A 20,362-nucleotide genomic window follows, 5' to 3' on the forward strand; every position below is an offset into this window, starting at 1 on the left:
GGGTGTATGTGTTTCCTTATTATACCAGCAGCAAAAGATAATTGGGCCACTTGGCATTCTTGTATGGCACATCCAGTTAGAGTTTGAGGCTCTCCACTGTCCCTCCTGAGGGGTGGGGCAGGGCAGCACAGCTCATAATACTGAGGAAACTGGTGTAGTGCAGCAGAGAAGCCCACAACATCTACACCTATGCACAACATTGTGTGTGTGTGTGTGTGTGTGTGTGTGTGTGTGTGTGTAACCCCACTGCCCAATTGAGTGGAAAGCACCTGCATGCTCAGAATAGCAGGGAGGGCTGGTGGGCCCCATGGTACACTTGTGCAGCTCTGCACAATGCCCCTGCTGGCATGGCCTGTAAAGCATACCGCCTCCAGCCACTACAAAGTTAAATAAGTCTTCATTTTAGCACTTCTCAGAACACCTATAAAGCAGCTGCATAGTGGCTCAAAGCAGAGCAGGGACATTAACTTAAATGTGTTACAGTCTAACACAGGGATAGGCAATTATTTGGAGCCAGGGGCCACATAAGGAGTTTTGACAAGTTGTTGTGGGCCAAGCCAGCACTGCCCCCCTCAACACAACTCACCAAAACTCCGTATGGGGGATGGGCCCATGGGGGGCACGGAGTGATGGCTCAGACTTGAGGCAGGCAACTGAGGTCAGGAGCACAGGTGGGGTTATGAGGCAGGCCCTGCCCTGTGGGGGCCTGTAGGGCAGAGGGTGTGCATGCATACATGTGTGTTGCAGGGAGGAGCTGCCTGGTAATTAGTTTACTGTGGGGCATGGGGCACATACAGCAGCGCTTGCCCATGGCTGTCCTCACAGTGCTCTGCAAGTGGTTGAGCCCTGGCCACTCCTGTGCAGAGCAGACTGCACTGTGCTCTGGCCTGCACGTGCCAGCCAAACCACAGCCAGTGTGCACAGCTTCCTGCAGGACTGCTCCCAGTATGGCTGTAGTACTGCTTTGCTCCCCTTGCCTCCAGCAGCGGCTCTTCTTGTTCCTGCTGCGTTACTCCAGGCCAAGAGGAAGCTTCAGCTAAGTTGCTCCTGCCCCAGTGCACGGGGCTCTGGCTCCAATTCCTAGCTGCCTTCCAGCATTTGTTCAGAACAAGCAAAGTTGAAGTGCCTCCACCACCATTTTGAAGCACGGGGCACTGAATACACATGATGCTGCAGGTGCTTTAAGTTAGGGCAGCTTTCAGAACCACTCCAATTAAAGTGCTTTCCCCCTCCACCCCCCTACGATTCTAAACCAACGCAAACTTGCTACTTTGGTCCACTGGTAGCAGCTATAAGATGTCAACTGCTATCAACTACTTGCCTTGATTCAGGTTAATCCCATGTCCATGCAGTTCTTAGTTCTTATAAAAACAGCCAACATAACCGTTACGTGGCACCTCAAGCCATTTTAACATCAGTAAATACTAGTTATAGCTGGAAGGTTCTCTTGCCAGCTGCTTCCTAACCTAAAAGTAACAATAAAGCACTGTAAATTAGTTTAAAATGCAACAACCAAAATATAATGATTGTGGGAAATATTGCAGGCAATTAAAGAGGCACCACCTTAAATTTAGCCTTTAATTCCACAAACATTACCTGTGATACAGGTAAGGAAAAATCACATCTTTAGAGAAAGATGGGTGTCAGTGACATACTATTGACTCAATGTACAAAAATTAGCACCCTAACTTTCAGTACAGAAGTTTGCATGTTCCTTGTAACAAAAGACAAAACATGTAAGGATCGACCATCCTGGTCTTCTCAAAGCATCGCTGCACAATGCAAAAATACTTTCAGTCTTCTTTCTGTGTCTCTACACATTTGTCCATTTTGTTACACATGCTTGCGGTGGTTTATTGTACTTTGCAAGATCTTTCATTGTACATGCAACTTCAAGCAGCAGGCATTTCCAGTGATTTCCCCATACTGTAATGAACGACAGATGGACTGAAAATGAAACCTCTCTTAGTACAGTCTTAGATAAGATTGGCTGCATTTTTTCCAATGTATTTTTAAAGCCTGCATTTAAGTAGCCCAGGTTAGTGCTATTATTTTGTACTAAATTACATAAGTCAACAAAGGTTAGTATCCTACGTTACTTTCCATCATGTTTGCACCTGTAGAAGTTCCATGAAGATGATTACAAACAAGTCTTTTAAAAATTTTGCCAACATTCATCCTGGGAAGGACAAAGTGTTAAACAATAAGAAGAAAAACTGAAGAATGACCTAATTAAAAGGAAGGTCACTATATAAAAATGAAGTCAAGTGGTAATGATTTATGGTTCAAGTAGCATATTTATATATAGATTTATTATAATTATACATAACCATTGCTGTTGGCAATCCGCATTGCCATTCAAAAATAAACTAAAGTATTGTCAATTTGCACATGATCTGTCACTAAGAATGCCATTTACATACATACATAAACATTTTGCATACTTTAACACTGCTGTAAGTCTTCAAGTTTAAACACATTCCCTGTTCCATTGAGATATGTTTAAAATATGTAAACAAAACCAGTATTCCAAATATGCAACACTCAATGACTATCACCTTGTAATAAACCACACTTAACTACACCTTTTGAGCACTTAAATGTGGATAGCTGATGTACTTAGGTCAAATTGAATTCTGAATTTAAAAATGCATTTTTTGCAATGAATCCTGCATAACACCATTTAATGCTTGATAAACCCAAAACCAAACAAAATCAAGAGAAAAAAAAAAGTATTTCTGGTTTACATTGGGTAAAACTGACTTTACCAAAAACTCAACCTTTAGAATAAGTGACTCATGAGGCAGTCTAATTCCTAATTAATCATCAGGAGTCATCCTAACTGGTTATTTTACTTGAAACTAAAGATGATTAGACACGAGTAAGAGGAAGCTTTGTGTTGTTTAATTGCTCAGTAAAAAAAACATCAAATATTCTTCCAGCTCGGTTGTTTTAAGTCATTGCCTCATAAGCCTAAAGGAAGAAATTTATTTTGGAAGGTTATTGAAGATAACTTAATTTTAAAAAGTTCTTAACATTCAACGTATTTCCACCATTTAAAACAGGGTTTAATATTCTCATATTCTGTAAATGTTTTTCAATTTTCAGTTTCAATGCATAACACTCTTTCAGAAAGGAACCAGAATAGTTGTAGCAAGATTTCTCTGGCTTGGTTTGAGCCACATTAAGGATGTGGAGCAGCATAGAGAGAAGCTTTCATTAGCAACTGCCAGATATTGCCTTCAGTCAGTCTGTAACTAAAACAGATTACTTCTGTTTAAGAGTGGACTGACAGCCATTTAAACTAGAGAATTCCCTTAAGTCTCAAAAGCAGAACAAAGCACAGAATAAAGACTAGACAGGAGCCTATCACGTTCAGACACAAGTCAAAGTTTACAGAGGGATGAAGTAGAAGATCTTACTGTCAAAGGAAAAGGGCAGTAGCAATGTGTGAACAAAGAGAAAGCAAAGCTTCAAGCAGTAGAAAATTCAAACTTACTTCCTCTGAAGTATTTGTAGAAATTCAGGTAAAGGATTAATTCATTAGTGGCATTTTTGGAGGCCACCCAGAAGCCCTGATGAAGAACAGAAGTGTTACAGCAACCCTGACCATTGACTGTTGCTGTAAATGAAATTAAACAGCAACCCACTAGAAGATGCTGGTTCTCCAAAACAATCAACAAACTGCCTTTCATAAACCCTAACCCTTTTAGACAATTACAGTTAAGGCTGAGTAATCTATGAAAGAAATGGAGGCAGGACAGTGCACAAATTCAAGATTGGTAAAACTGTAAATTCATGGCATCCATGATGGGGTTGGAAAGAGGTTTGTGAATATAAATGAAGGAAGACTTTTGTACAGGGAATGGAGGGGGCAGGAAAAAGAGAGAAAATGGGTCTAAAGGCAGACCAGGCATTTATTCCAATCCAAGAGAAGAGGATATTGTTCACATGATTATCTACACAGTAGGAAAAGAGGGAGTGCAATATTGCAATAATATGCAATATTTGAGCTAGACTAGTAAATTCAAATAGAGGATATCAAGTATAACAAATAGGTGGAAAAAAGTGCTATTAAGAGAAAGAGTTTGCAGTAAGTTGTTAAGACTCATGGAAATGAGAACTAAGATTAATTGTTTAACCCAATGTTTTGCAAGAGCAATGTAAATGGCCACAGCAAGAAAGCTAAGATCCAGATTTAGAACGCCTACTTTTTAGTGAACCTAGCAAAACCCATTCTTTGCACTAAGCGGTAGCAGTGGTACCCAAGGACTTGGCAAGCCACAAATATCTGCAACTAAGCTTCAAATCTGGTGTCACAAACAGCAGCAGCATGTTTGGGTGTCTAGAGAACACAGACTCTGACTAGGCAACTTAATTCCTAATTTTATGTGGAAGATGGTAATTGAATACCCTTTGAAGGAACTGGGCCCTAGTTTCCTGCTGTAATTTACAAATATACATTGAAGGACAATATGTGTTGCCATTTAAGAGGATATGTAAAGAGGAGAAGAGGAAGGGCTCTTTAATTCTTGTTAGTCACTTGTGACTGGTGGGTGCCAAATTCAATTTAAAAAGAAAAACAGAAGGGTAGTGTATTCAGCTACCTTCTAATTAGCTTTGCCAGCTTAATTGAGTTAAAATTGATTTTAAAGAGTTAGTTTTGAACACATTTATTTATAAATGTTTCTATAAAAAGTAGTCTGCAAAACGGATTCAGTAAGCATGAAATTCTTTCATGAATGTAAAAGAGTTAAAAAAAATTTTTTTAAAGATCTTATCAGTGCAGAGCACCTTCAAAATCTGATGCACTATGAAATTTGGTAAAGAAATAAATAATTCAAAATTAAAATAATCAATTAACTAACTAACTAATCTCAGTAACTCCATAATAAGTTTTACAACAAAGCTTCTGGTTTCTTTGATCGGTTCAATACAGGACCAGGAATTCTGCCTCCCAGAATATTATAGTTTCTGCTGTTCATAGTTGGCTACAATAAAACAGCAAAAAAAGAAAACTAAGTTATTATTGTATATACCTAACTTAATACCCAAAGCTCTTTAACCAAGACCTTGACCACTGAAGGCCGCAACAGTGAAAAAGTTAGCTTTCACTGAATCTAGAAAAATCATACCATTCATAGGTAGCTACATCTGCCTCTTCCCTCAAATGAAGCACTCAAGTTTTTTTAAGAAGAGATCAGATGCATACCTGGAAGAATAAAAAAATACAAGGTGGTCATCACCCTTCTGCATTTGTGTCTTTAATATTAGAATGTAAATTAACAAATGTAACTGTTCATTCAAAAAAACCCACCACCCTAATGATGTACCACATTGTCTATGACAAGAAAGCTCTGTTCTTGTTAGGTACAATAAGCATGTTCAAGTACAAGTGCAAAGAAATCCTGAAAGAAAGAGATTTTTGTTTTAAGACTAGTCTCAGCAACATTAGTTAAACATTATCAGTATCGAAGGGAATAATGATTTTACGGGCAAAAACTAAAACTGTATTTATAGAATTGGTTTAGAAGCTTTATCAGCACAGACCGACACTGAGGGCCAGACTGTTACATTAAACTGACAGGAAAAAGTATTTGAACATTCTGCTTATCACTGAATTTGGAAAATGTCTAAGTTTTGAATGCAACTCTTCACATGTTTAAGTTGTCCTTAGATAATTCAGCCTTTATTTTTTTTGCATAAAATCTGTGTCCAATTTTAATGCTATAATGTTCAGCATTTTATCAAATATTTATGGCTAAGGCAGAAACCACCCAGGACTACTCTTACAGTAGGCATTTTTTTAAGTGAATTTATTTCCCTGATTAATTTTATTACTATAATCAAAATTAAAATGTAGTGATATATCAGGTAATAAACGTTAACAGCAATAACCAGTTTGTGATTTATGAATACTTTCTCACCGGCAATTTGGAATGCACAAACTGCTGTCACTAGTATTGTATTAAGACCATGCTGGATTTTTTATTTATTTATTTTTTTAAAGTACAGGACTGGAGTGTCTATGCAGTCAAAGATTTGCCGTCTTGAAAGCAAGAAGGATGGTAGCTCTTTCATAACCAGAACTAGCCTTTATTTTCTACTATATAAAATTCTTTCCTCAGCAAAATGATTGGGAAAATATTTTGCTGTCTAGAGCTTCATGACCAAAGTCCAAGATAGTTAACAAAATCTATTACCATCCCCCTTTAATGATGTTATGTTCCACTTCTAAGTCTGGGTCAGTTACCCTTCATAAAATATTTACATGATTCAGTTCTGTTAGTATTACCTGTTTTTAACAAACAAGACGTGTGCATCTCTGAAACACAAGCTATGTAACAGAATACAAAAAGCTGAATTTATCAACATTTATTACGGATCCAAATTTAGCAGATGGTATACATATTAATATTTTTTAGCTTGGAGATTGTTCTTTTGCTCTGTTCAACATTTAGTCTGAGCAGAGTCAATATTTATAGGATTTTTAGTTCCCCTGAAAGAGAACTACACTCAGTTACATAGTATAGCAAATCTTGGTGTCCATAATTCATTATCCCAAGGAATGTAAGAACTAGGAAATTAGAACTGCAGCCATGACATTCATTTACATCTTTGCCAGTAGCCAATCCACAACAACTGGCAGAATAAAAAGTGCCATAATTTAATTTTTGGAATTCAGGATGAAACAATGGGATGAGGTGGCAAAGAGTTGGGTCAAAGTAACACATGTCTGATCTTAGTCGTTAATGGAATTACAACCTCTCTGCGTAGAGGCAGCTCAGTACTGAGACAGCAAGGATTTGGAAGTCCAGAGAATTTAATGCTCCTTATGGAAAACTCCTTCTACTGGTACTGGTTTAGGAAGTGCTACATAAACCTCAGGTTCCATGAACATTTAACTACCACAAACAGCAGTGACTACGTAGTAACGTCACGAACTGGACCCAAGTTACAGCTGGAATTTTAACAATTTAAGGGGACGGATTCAAGTGTTGATAAAAAACATATTACTTCTATTTTCACTTACAATACTTTTGAAACTAAGTTAGGAATTTAATATAAGAGATCTATTTACTAAAGTCTAGAGAACAAACTTTCAAAGCTAAAGAATTGATTGCCCTAATTTAACAGGCACGGTTTCTCTCATTATTACAAGTGTTTTGTTTGATTCCATATTGTTTGCATTTTTTTTTTAAATAGTCATCCTCTCACATTTGCCTTTTACTAGTATATGACAAGGGGGTAGTTTGACTAGTTAAGTACATTTACATACCTTGCTTTTATGTCAAACAGGTATTTTGTAGCATGTCATGTTACCTCATTACTTGTACAGCCGATAGGATATGCCAGAAGCTACAGCACTTGTACAGTTTGTGTGGAGTCTTTGCCTGTTTAAAAAGGTTTCAAATCCCAAACCATAAACTTTAAACCTGACCTCAGTATTAGGTAAACTGAAGGCCAGTTTGTTCCCATATTCTATTTTCATAATTTCTCTGCTGAAAGTGTGAAAGGTGTGTTGGTTGATAAGAAACAAGTTTAGGTTTCATTCAGTATGAAACAAGCCAGTAAAATCAGGAGGAACGTGCAATAAAGAGACGTTTGGAAGGGAGACCCATCTAAACAGTCCTCAAAAACTTTACCTTCTCGTACTACAGTAACTTTCGCAGCAGTTTATCATGAGAACAGGCATGTTATGTACAAGACAAGTGTGAAGAAACCATTAGTTTGAATTTTAGCAAATGGCAAAGCCATTTGACTAGTATTGATTACAACTAAAATTATGTTTGTGATAAGAGTCTAAAAATTAAGAAATATTTTCTAATTTTATATGCTTTGTTTATAGAAAGACTGAACAGTTCTCATGGTACATCAACAAGACAGACTAGTATGCCAGCTAAACTCTAATTTAATATTTAAATTATAACAGTACAATAACTAGAAAAAGGTCAGTGCTTTAAGTGACAATGTTTATGCCACTTCAATTCCAATATTTTTCCAAAATAAAGATGCAATTAGATCTACACTTCAGCATCAATAGTGCAATACAGTGTCCTTTCCTGAATAAAGGAGCTGAGGTTTATCCACAATAAAAGCTTTAAATAAGGTAGATCGTTGCCATATATATCAATTCTGTATGTTTGATATAAAATATATTGGGAAAGCTTAAACTGACATACAATCTACATTCAGCTAAAGCCCCACATAAGCAGCATCAATGGAAATGAACATTGGAGGTGTAATCAATATAAAACACTTTCAAAACTACTGCAAGAACAAATGACAGAAAATTGGCTAAGAATAACTGAGCATCTGTAAGGTTAACAGACAAAAGAAGAATGGACCCTCTGGTTACTTGCACTATTTTAATTAAGTGAAAGAGAAATGTAAAATTTAGTCCACTTCCATTTCCCCAGATGGTTTGGTCGGCTGAAAATTGTCCTTTGCTGGATCCGGTTTTGTTTCAGCACCACTCTGCCCATTCACTGGTCCATTGTGTTCACCATTAGCTTTTGCTTGGCCTTCAGAAGGAGGCTCCACCTTCGGTTTGGGTTTGTATACAATAGGGTTACAGAAACTATCCAATTCCTAATTTTACAAAAATTAAGAAAATAAAAATTAGTAGTCTGCCTTGGTAGAGAAACAGACTAAACTTGAACTCCTTGTTCAAATTTAGTCTTGCTAGAGACATTTCAACATTTTTCTATGAGAGGCTTCAGATGGAGTTTCTTTTCACTATTGCAGTGTCTAATTCTACTTGAAGCCTTTGCAATGCAAGTTTATTGCCCAATTTTCATTTGCTGAAACACTCTGGACTGATTTCATTTAGTCTAGCCATCAGTTTTCTAGAACAGATGACTCAGTGAAGTGACTACAGTAATTTGAGATGTGTAACAGTGAAGGCAATTCAGAAATATTTAATAGAACATCATAAAAAGGAAAATATGCATGTGAACACACACGCTCTCCATTTCCCCCATTATGTCTTTCCACAAAAGTGAAAAATTCCTGCAGATTTTACACTAACACAAGGAAAAGGGTTTGCTAGCTGCATGAAAGAAATAGCCAGGCTACCTATCCCCTACCTTGTTAGGCTTCAGCCCAGGTCTGTATTCTCTTCAGAACATGACTGATATAAATATTTGTTTCCAAGTTATATTAAGGATTTTGTACATATTGTTATGCGTCTTTACCTTTGATTTTCCTAGTATTTCTGCAACTTTTACAACTGGGTCCTGAGTTGGACCTAGTTTGTTTTGAGCATTCATCTTGGTGTTCAACCAACTCATAGCATCACTGATGCATTTTTCAACTTTTTCAATCTCGGCAGGATCCAAGTGATCATATTTTTCATCCTGAAGAAAAACATTTTTTTAGAAAAGAAACAGCACAGTGAATTAATGGCACTAACCCACATAAGAATTCCATCTGTAACAGACAACACTGCCGTAGTTTGTGTGATAAATCAAGGGCAAGCAGTTTTTAAGGTATACATATACCTTACATTTGATTTCTTTATGATTGAGAAGGGACCAACAATTTGTATTAGTTTAAGCCAACTCTGATCTTTACAAGGAAAAAATTAAATGAGATTTCATAAAAGTGGTTACAGAGCCTGGATTCCTGGAATAATGCATTTATTTTAATTCAAAATGGTATAAGACTGTATTAAACAAGAGCAAAATGTTATTACACAAGGAAAAACTTTTTATAAGGCTAAAGAGCAGTATTTTTAAAGGCACTTGTATGATGGACTCAAGTGCCATTTTCAAAGGACTTAATGGCCACTGGATATTTTACACTTAGTTAAGAGCATTTAAAAGGTATCCCCATCTTGCAAATAGGGTTTTTCTACCTTATTTTTGAATGCCTCTACTGCTTTCATAAGAAGTTGGATCTTCTTTCCCAATTCATTTAAAGCTTTTGGTCTCTCTTCATGTTCCATGTACCTTTCCTGAATAGGCTGACCAAATTTCTGTAAAACAAAAAGATCTTACACAAATACTTCACAAACTGGGAAGGTGGTTAGCTGTGTTAGTCTGAATTCAGACTAGAGGTAGTTTCTCAGGTGCCACCCTGCCCTAACTCGGAGAGACGAGCTTTCATAGGCAATAACCTACTTCATCATCTGCTAGCATCTAACAAAATGTTTATTGCCTCCAGAAGCTCATGCTTCTCTGAACCACTTGATTTCGACCGTGCCACCATGCCCTACCTTCTTCAAAAATTGGGGAAAACTAAGTTCTGAAAAACTCTGAAGCCTATGATGAATTAAGATGTTTTCCCTATTTGTCACTTACTCAGTGCAAGATGGCATCTTAACTACATTCACCCTTGCTACAAGATATTTATCCAGCCCATCTCCAACAAAACCATTTGTCAACAGGTAGACAGACATAAGAAACTTGTCAAACTTCATTGGGGGCACCTGATATGATTTTTAGCTTATTTCAAGTAGCTATTTCTGCAACACCTTGGTTTGTGACCAGCAGCTGTAAAGCCAATTTTTTATTTTTTTTATTTTTTTACAGATTCTCTTTTCTTTTTTTCATTAAACACACACATCATTTAAAGAGGTTACATTAAAAGGTCTTGATTTTTCCAGTTGAGACACAACAGCCACACACTACTTCTATCTGGTTTCCTAGTAAATGCAACACAAACTCAATGCCACAGGCATTTCTCAGAATTCACTATCTGCCTGTAAGACTTCCATGAGTTAAGTACTTAGTTTTATTTTTATGAAAGTTACACAATTTGCTTAGTGTTAGAAATACAGAGGTTTCTACCCCCGCTGGCACCATTAGTTAAGATTTCAATTATAGCCCTTTACTCTTAAGTAATTAAAAGGCTGACATCTGAAAACAAGGCATTATCGATTCAAACATAAATAATGAAATCCTTGTTTTTGAGAAAACCTTTTAAAACATACATTCCATCCAATAATTCATAGAAAGCAGTATTCCTGTGGCAAAAACCTTGCCCTGATTTACTGTTACAACAAGTGGCAAAGTGACCTGACAATCAAGGAACAAAACACTTTTCAAATACAGCTAGAACTAGCATTAGACAGCTGCTAAATCTAGACTCAATATTTTAGTCTTGTCCTTTGTGCATGACTACAGGAACCATTCAGATGCAAATAGTGAGCATCTAGTTCAAGATCTCATCAAGACTTTCAGTCACTAATAGTGTTAGCAAGTCTGCTATAGTTAATATACATACCGTTTCACCATTAGTAATCAAGCTGTTTTTTACATTATATTCTAGAAAAAGAAAATCTTACTTTTAATTCCTGAAGTTTATCCATATACACTTGTTTTGGTTGGTCTTCTCCATCTTCATAAAGCCAGCTTTCTGTATCTTCGAGCATTAAGGTTAGTCTGTTTGAATCCTAAAAAACAAGTGAGGAATAGTTCAGAGAAGACCACTCTATGGAGCTAGCAGAGTAAGTATGTGCCTTATGCAACACTTATATTCATTTTGCAACTCTGAGGCTAATTTTTTCATTTCTAGTGATCACTTATTCTTGGTGTATAAGAAAACTATCAAAATCTCTTGACAGCATACATAGACTTAATTTTAAAAGAGATCAGCAAGAATTTAGACTACAGATAATTATGCAGCTAACAGCCTTCAACTGTAGAATACGGGCTTTCCAACAATATGGTTATAACAAAACGCAGGCCAGCAACATTTGGTTTCATATGTCTTCCTCCAAAAATTAGATACTTGCGCTTTTATTTGGTAGGGAAAGCAAGCCTTAAATCCCATTTACTTTATACCTTAAAGGGTTTTTGTGCCTCAAGGAGTTTCTTTACAGCACAATACAGAGTTCATGGGGTTGGCTGTTACATAACTAAGTAACAAATGGAACAGGCTTTACCAAACAACAGATATTAAAAGATTAGTCCAAATAGCTGGCCTGGGAGTTATAGACAACTTGTGTAATTAGCTACTGGACAGTAGCCACACTAAGTCAAGAAGCACTTTAAGTGTTGTTTCCAAGGGAATGGCTTAAAAATCCAGATGTGTCAAAATCTAGCCTGCAGTGCTATTCCATCTGAACCACTAGCCAGATTCAGCCCACAGTGCCTTTCTACCCTGGCAGAGAGAGTAGCTGGAAATCAAGGAGAGACAAAGAAACACTGATCCTGATAATATATTTGGACTCCAGCCCTGATACCTTAGTTTTAGCCCTCTGGAAATTTTTTCTTAGCTGGACTATTTCTATTTGTCAAGAGAGGATCAAATAATTTACTGAACTGGACAACATATCAGTGATCTAAAGGCTAATGCAAGAAATTAATCTGAAACAGTCATTAAGTAGCAGTACTTCTGCATCTCCCACAGACACTAGTGTTCAATACAGATTTAGTTAAAAAGGCACATCTAGGCTCTTACTTCTTCAGTGATGAATTTTTCGAAGACTCCACACAGCTTGTCCCTAAAATCATACACATATTCTTCAACAGCATTCTTGGCATCATTTCTTTCTTTTTCTAGCTTATCTTGCATCATCATCTTCCCCTAAAAAGGATAGAAAGGCTAGGTTAAGTCTTATGCATAGTAAAGCGGTCATATTTAAAATATAATTATTATACTTTTATTACACTGGAGGAAATATCATCTGTGAATATTTCTCCACCCCACCTTTTTTTTTTTATTTATTTTTTAAATATAGGCATCTATGAACGCAGTTTCAGTTTAATTGCAGTTTGTAGCGTTTTTGAAAACATTCTAAAACTGGGGTTGGCAACCTGTTTGGCTGAACTACCAAACACATCCCTAACCCTGACCCACGCTTCAACTTGGGAGTGCCAGGGGCAGACTGCAGGGGGGCTGCAAGGGGCCCAATTCCTGTTGCTGGTGGCAGCTGTGTGCACGTCTCCGAGTGGATGGCAGAGGAGGGGCCGGAGTTGCGCTGCCCTGACCCTTTCTCCGCCCTACACCCCAAGGCATGCGTGTAGTTACCACTGGCAGGAAGCCAGTGCCTGGGGTCTGGAGCCTGCTGCAGCTTTTTTCAGCCTGCTGTGGCTAGGCATCTGCAGGCCAGCTGTTTGCAGCTGGGAGACTCCATATAGCTGTACCAGGCTCCAGAGCCCCAGCTGGACTGTGGCAACAGCAGGTACATGTGTGCCTTCAGGTGGACAGTGGGGCAGGGGCCTGAGGCAGCACAAACATGGTCCCACCCCACCATCCACCTGGAGATGTGCATGCAGCCACTGCCACAGAGGACAACTAGAGCCTGGTACAGCTGTTTGCAGTCTCCTGGCCAGGCCCCTCCAGGCCTTCTAAGCTCAGTGCAGTTGTTTGTGGCCTTGCAGCTGTAGCTGGCCTGAGCTCAGGGTAGCTGCTGCCAGCCAGAGCCCAGGCTACTTACAACAGGGCTTGCAGCTACCCAGCCACCTGCTGCAAGCAGCCTGAGCTCTGTGGCAGTTACCCAGAGCCTGGGCCGGCTGTGGAATGCCCAGCAAAATGGCTCAAGGATTTACATGGCTATGTAATAACCACTAGAAGTCAATTAATGAACAACAGAAGAAGGAAGACACTACTTACATCCTGGTACTCCCCATTTTGAATAATTATTGGCAAGAATATATGGCCCTTGAAAACACAAAAGCTTTAAACAAATCTGTAATGGCACTGATTCATTTTTTGAGTAGTTAATTTTTATTTGAATAATAAATGAGGTTATAGTGATTTTAAAGTTGCCTAAATCTAAAATAATTTAATTAATAGAAAAAACAGGTTATGGATGCAACTGTTTTTAGACAGGGGGAATTCACTGCAGAAATCTGAATGCAATTAATAATAGTCAACTTAAGGTACAATGTACTTACCTCATTTTCTATGTAGCTATTAATAATATCCTGTCCCAATTGTCTATACAGACTAGCCTGTATAGGTAAATCAATGCTCTTGACCTTTGCTTTAGCTTTAGCTGTCTGTGCTGGATTATCATGTTTGTCTCCTGATGCTGTCTGCAGAAAAAAAGGCTTACTTTAATAGAAAGGCTGCAAATGCTGTCTAGTTTGTTATAATTGGATCTGTACATATCATTTAAAAAGAGAGCCTGATAAAATGAACAGCCAAGAATCTATCACATTTAAATGAGTATGTCAAATGTTTCTACTGTTCAGAGACTGCTACATTAGCTTTGTACTAGCTTATCACTGATATCTATTTAAAACCCTGCCTGCTGGAAAAGAAGAATATCAGTAACAAACTTTAAATTAAAAATAATGAGATAAATACTACAACTGGGATTCAAAAAAAATTCAACAATTCTCTGGCTTGCAGCTGTCAATATCACACAGTACTTGTGGGAACTCAGCTCATATTTTAAATTAGCAGTATAAAACTTGCTCTGGCATGTCCCTATACTGTAATATTTAAATAAACTTGTTTCTGCAGTTTAATACAAGTTACCACTTCTGATACAGTGAAAGAGCTGAAAAATTATTATTTTTAACTATACCATATTGGTACAATTACTTAGTTTTGTTCTTTTCCAAGCTTGCCTTTGTAACTGGTGTAATAAGAAAAAGTAAGTGGTCAATAAAAAAGTGGGGCAGGGAGAAGTGATGGCTACATAGGTTTTTGCCTGTGCACTAGCCTTCACTTTCCATTTCCCTTGATACAAACCTTTGTTTCAGCCCCTGCTTGTTCAGTTTCTTCCTCTGCCTGGTTCTGCTGGTCAGCCTGGTTTTTGTGATTGCCTTCCTCTTGGTCAATCTGCATGTTATCCTAAAAAGAAGTTTAATCACTGAAACAAGCTGTGCTGCAAGACATTTTTCAACTGCAGATAACTACTATAATCAAGAATTCATTAAGGGATATTCTTAAAAGACTCATAATGCAAGTCCCATGCATTGATACAGCTATCTCCTTTATTTAATTTCAGAAAAGCCTACAAAGTTCATAGGTGAAAGTATTCTGAAACTGGTAGTTATCAGACTGGTGTTTGATATGCCTTGTGACAGTTATAGCAGGTACACTACTTGCTACATAGTCTATTTTAAAGACAGTATGTGATGTATGGCTAGTTCCATTCTAGATGCACAACACTGACACTGACAGGAGGAACATATCCTGTTTGGAAGTCAGAGCTACAGTCAAATATAATACACCATCACAAATATGAAATCTAACTGCAAGAGATTTCCACTGACTTGTGCCTAATCCAGAATTCTGGAAACCAGTTTCCCGTGTCATCAGTCCCCTATTGGAACTTTTAGGTGTATGAAAAGTCACAGCATGGTAAGTCCATGGTATGATATAAAAAATATGTCTTACATTCCATAAATTATTTTGATAATTTTTAAAATATATTACAGCTATTTTTAGACAAGATTATAAAAAGTTACTGACATCTTGCTGGAAGTTTGGGAGTGGGGCAGTCTAGCTGAAAATATACTGTTATTTTAATTTTTAAAAAATGGAATTAGTCTAGGGTAACAGGCTTATGTTTAGTTCACCTAGTCCTTACTTTAAGTGTTAAGACTTAGAAATAGACAACCATTTGTCATCACTTAAGTCTATTTGGAGAGGGTCCAAAGAAGAGCCAATCATCTGATTGGAGACCTGCAGGGAAGGCCCTATGAGGAAAGGCTAAGGGACCTTACTTAACCTTCTCAGCCTCTCCAAGAGAAGTCTGAGAGGGGACCTTGTGGCAGTGTACTAATTCATAAGGGGGAGACCAACACAAAGTAGGCGATGATCCGTTTACCAGGGCACCCCCTGGAACAACAAGGAACAATGGCCATAAGCTATTGGAGAGTAGGTTTAGACGACATTAGAAAAAAATTCTTCATGATCACGATTGCTAGGATCTGGAATGGGCTTCCAAGGGAGGTGGTGCTCACCCCATCCTTGGGGGTCTTCAAGAGGAGACTGGATAGGCACCGGGCTGGGATCACATGATCCTAGGTTTGGTGACCCTTTTTCTTGCCTGCCGGGGGGGGTGGGCGGTGTCGGACTAGATGGCCCACTGAGGTCCCTTCCAACCCTAGAATCTATGAATCTATTAAACCAGTATCTGGCTGGTCTGTCTGAAAGCTTGTGGCGGTTGAGATTTATATTTCCTGCTTCTGAGCTGCCAGGAACCTCACCCATTTTCAAGGAAAGGAAGAAGGAGGATTCAGGGAATTGTAGAGCAATCAGTGTGATCTCACTACATAGACATATTATAGAACAGGTCATCAAGGGATGTTTCTGAGCACTTCAGTGATAACACAATCAGAAACAGCCACGCTAATGATATTCTCGTTAGTCTAAGAAAATACAATCTACATTCTCTTCCCAACCAGTGTGCTGCAATATCCATTTAAGGGTGTTGCAAGCTGCCACAATATTTGCTCTAAGTATGGTTAGGGTACTTCTGGAGAGGCTGGACGTGTTCAAGTCCGCTGGTCCGGACGATCTTCACCCTAGGGTTCTACAGGAACTGGCCGAGGTCATTGCGGGACCCCTGGCGCGGCTCTATGAGCACTCGTGGTGCTCTGGCGAGGTGCCGGAGGACTGGAAGAGGGCCAATGTGGTCCCTATCTTCAAAAAGGGAAAAAAAGAGGACCCAGGAAATTACAGGCCAGTTAGTCTTACCTCAATCCCGGGTAAGCTCTTTGAAAAAATTATCCTGGCACACATCCAGGAGGGCCTTGCGGGGGAATGCATGCTCAGGGGCAACCAACATGGGTTCATCAGTGGCAGGTCTTGTCAGACCAACCTGGTGGCCTTTTACGATCAGGTCACCAAATCATTAGACACAGGGGTTGCTGTGGATGTAGTCTTTCTGGACTTCCGGAAGGCTTTCGACACTGTCTCTCACCCTGCCCTCATCAAAAAGCTGGGAGACTGTGGTGTCGATGCCCACACAGTCAAATGGGTCGCTAACTGGTTGGAGGGCCGCACCCAGAGGGTGGTAGTGGATGGGTTCTTCTCGACCTGGAAGGACGTGGGCAGTGGGGTTCCGCAGGGCTCGGTCCTCGGGCCCGCACTGTTCAACACATCTTCATCAGTGACTTGGATGAGGGGGTAGAAAGCACCCTGTTCAAGTTTGCTGATGACACTAAGATGTGGGGGGATGTGGGTGCACTAGAAGGGTGCAATAGGCTACAAGCTGACCTTGACAGGTTGCAACGGTGGGCGGATGAGAATAGGATGGGGTTTAACACTGATAAGTGCAAGGTGTTGCACATGGGGAGGAAGAACCGGCACCACACTTACAGGTTGGGGAACTCCCCTCTTGCCAGCACGGAGACGGAAAAGGATCTTGGAGTCGTCATTGACTCCACGATGAACGTGGGCCGGCAGTGTGGGGAGGCAGTCAAGAAGGCCAACCGCACCCTGTCATGCATCCACAGATGCATCTCGAGCAGGTCCAGGGAGGTGATCCTCCCCCTCTATGCGGCACTGGTCAGGGCGCAGCTGGAGTACTGCGTCCAGTTCTGGGCGCCACACTTCAAGAGGGATGTGGACGATATGGAAAGAGTCCAGAGGAGGGCCACTCGTATGATCAGGGGTCAGCAGGGCAGGCCTTATGAGGAGAGGCTACGGGACCTGAACCTGTTTAGCCTCCACAAGAGAAGGTTAAGGGGGGACCTTGTGGCCTGCTACAAACTGGTCAGGGGGGATCAGCAGGTATTGGGGGAGTCCCTGTTCCCCCGTGCGCTGCCAGGAGTGACCAGGAATAATGGTCACAAGCTGGCGGAGGGTAGGTTTAGATTAGATATTAGGAGGCGCTACTTCACAGTCAGGGCGGCTAGGGCCTGGAACCGGCTTCCAGGGGAAGTGGTGCAGGCTCCTAGCCTAGGGATTTTTAAAAGGAAGTTAGATGAGCACCTTGCCAGGGTCATCTGACCCCGGTGCTCTTTCCTGCCAAGGCAGGGGGTCGGACTAGATGATCTACCTAGGTCCCTTCCGACTCTAGCTACTATGAAACTATGAAACTATGCAAACATGCACATGTGATTCAAAAAAAATATAAACTCAGAGATTTCAAATAGGAATCCAGTGTCAAAAACATGCTGACCTGTTGTGGTTTTTCTGGGTTCTCTTCAACAGAATAACTATTTTTCCCCACAGTCAAAAAAAAAAAAAAAAAAAGATTGAAAGTAAAAGTTAGCATTTTCTGAGGGGTGCCTTGGGTCTAAGAAGTTTGAGAACCACAGGTCTAGATATACAGGAAAGCCTCCTTAGTTTGATCATGGATAGTTTAAATTATTGGATACTTCAAAGTTATTGTCACTCCCCAGCTAAAAGGATAGGGGTTTTTTGTATTGCTTTACAATATGGACAATTTGTAATATGTCTGCTTTGAAATTCAGTGCCTTTTTCGATTCCCTAGTACGGGAAAACCTTGTTAATTCAAAACACAAGACCAAAAAATACCAACTTTGAAATATACATATCCATAATAATGTGCATATATACAATTTAACATCACAGACATAGTTCATCCACTTGAAGACCTTACTAAATGATAAGAAAAAAAGTGAAGCATTATCCCAGTGACTAAGCAAGCAGGTTTCATGGTATGTAGCAAAAGTAGTTCCTAATCTAGAGCCAAAGCAATGATCTACAGGCCCTTTTTCCTCTTGTTAGGTCCATCCAAGTGCCAAAATGTCCTGCCAATCAACCCCAACCCTGATCCTGCCAAAGTCCACTGCAGAACCACCGTCCTTGGTCCTGTCAAACTGCCTTGAATCAGGGCCAGTTTAGCAGGATCTGGGGTTGACTCTTTATCCCACCAGCCAATGCCATCAATCCCCAACTGCAACAAGCTACTCTCAATCCTGACTGGGGGGGATCAGGGCCAGTTTAGCAGGATCTGGGGTTGACTCTTTATCCCACCAGCCAATGCCATCAATACCCAACTGCAACAAGCTACTCCCAATCCTGACTGGGGGTGGTTTCGCAGGACAGTTTGGCACTTAGATTGCCCTAACAAGACAAAAAAGGGCCCCTAAATCATTTTAAAACTTATTTATTTTGAATTCAGTATTTTTGGTGCCATTTTTTTTTTTAATTAACAACCTTTTTCTTTAAGTACCGTAAGGTGGTTATACAGCCATTTAGATCATCAGCTTAGTCACCAGTGGCCTGATATCTAATTAGAAGCAGAACCCAATAATCCAAAAGCTAATAATAATAATAAATAATAATAATAATAATAATAATAATAATTATTACTGTGGAAGAAATCAAAACTATTTAGGTTAGAAGTCCCTTCTAAACTAGTTAGAACCTTATCCTGTAGAATTTAAACTCCAATAAGTTCAAAAGTAAGGGTAAAAAAATATGAAGAAGGCCATAGCGATATATGTTGTGAAAAACTAAAGTTCCAGGGAGGATTAAATGAAGTTGGCAAATGAGGTGTTTGTTTTCCCAATAGTTGATTATATCAGTAGAAAACTCATAGGGATTTAAGGCAGTAAAAGGAAGAATTAGTCTAAGGTAATACAGAAAAAAGTATAAAAACTCTCTATTGTATGCTTCCTGGCATCCATTGGAGACTCTTTTTGAGGACAGATCAGTGATTCTCAGCCAGGGTGCCCCAGCAGATCCTTTCAAGGGTAACAGATCTACATGATAAACCTACAGAATCCAGTGTTAAAAACATATTCCCCTGTTGTGGTCTTACTGAATTCTTTCCAACAGACAAATTGCTTTTTATTTTTGTGTAGTCGAAAAAAAGTGAAAACTAAGAGCTGGCATTCCACAGGATGCCTCAAGTCTATCAAGAGATGCCTTAAGTATAAAAAGGCTGAGAACCGCTGGATCAAAAGATATGTTTGCAAAGGCTGACTGTAGATTGCCAAAAACAAAAAAGGCAAACAATGAAATAGGAGTTATTTCAAGATAACACAAATAGTTTGTGGGACACCTTCTCCAAGTAACCATAGCAGAAGTAAGGGGCTGTCCACTAGGGGCATGCAAAGCAGGCCCTATTCAATTTGGATTCGGCCCAAACCAGGGAGAGTGATTTGATTAGTTGGTTCAGATCACCTGTCCCTGATTCAATTCAGCTGAATCCCAATCTGAAGATTTGATGCCGATTCGAAGAATCAGTGATTTAGACACAGACACAGCTTTAAAAATTTTTTCTACGCACCCTGAGATGCCAGCACACGGCTTGTGATCGCTGCAATGCTGGGGCACATGACGCATCCCACAGGAGTGTAGGGGACCCTCCATGTGCTCAGCAGCAAACCTGGAAGAGGACTGGAAGTACTTCCAATCCACTTCCAGGTCTGCCAGGGAGCACGCTGGAGTGCCCCCCTGCACCTTGACAATCAGCTGCAGGGGGACCCCAGATGCCACCCAGAGCCAGAAGACAATAGTCACTGAGTCAGGG

The 20,362-nt window shown here is 39.6% G+C and overlaps 1 protein-coding gene across 1 annotated transcript in view; it reads right to left on the reverse strand.

The window, feature by feature from the left end:
- Positions 1 to 5,246: 5,246 nt before the first annotated feature.
- HSPA4L (heat shock protein family A (Hsp70) member 4 like) overlaps positions 5,247 to 20,362 on the reverse strand; it is a 42,928-nt gene continuing 27,812 nt past the window's right edge. The window contains exons 13-19 of the mRNA XM_090036573.1: positions 14,653 to 14,754; positions 13,848 to 13,988; positions 12,409 to 12,534; positions 11,291 to 11,398; positions 9,860 to 9,979; positions 9,198 to 9,359; positions 5,247 to 8,592 (exon numbers count right to left, since the gene is read on the reverse strand). Coding sequence (XP_089892699.1) covers positions 8,398 to 8,592; positions 9,198 to 9,359; positions 9,860 to 9,979; positions 11,291 to 11,398; positions 12,409 to 12,534; positions 13,848 to 13,988; positions 14,653 to 14,754 — 954 coding nt within the window. The 3' untranslated portion in view covers positions 5,247 to 8,397. The remainder of the gene's footprint in view (positions 8,593 to 9,197; positions 9,360 to 9,859; positions 9,980 to 11,290; positions 11,399 to 12,408; positions 12,535 to 13,847; positions 13,989 to 14,652; positions 14,755 to 20,362) is intronic.

This window comes from Crocodylus siamensis, chromosome 2, assembly GCF_052110815.1.
Source record: "Crocodylus siamensis isolate JL-2025a chromosome 2, ASM5211081v1, whole genome shotgun sequence".
Classification (NCBI taxonomy): Eukaryota; Metazoa; Chordata; order Crocodylia; family Crocodylidae; genus Crocodylus; species Crocodylus siamensis.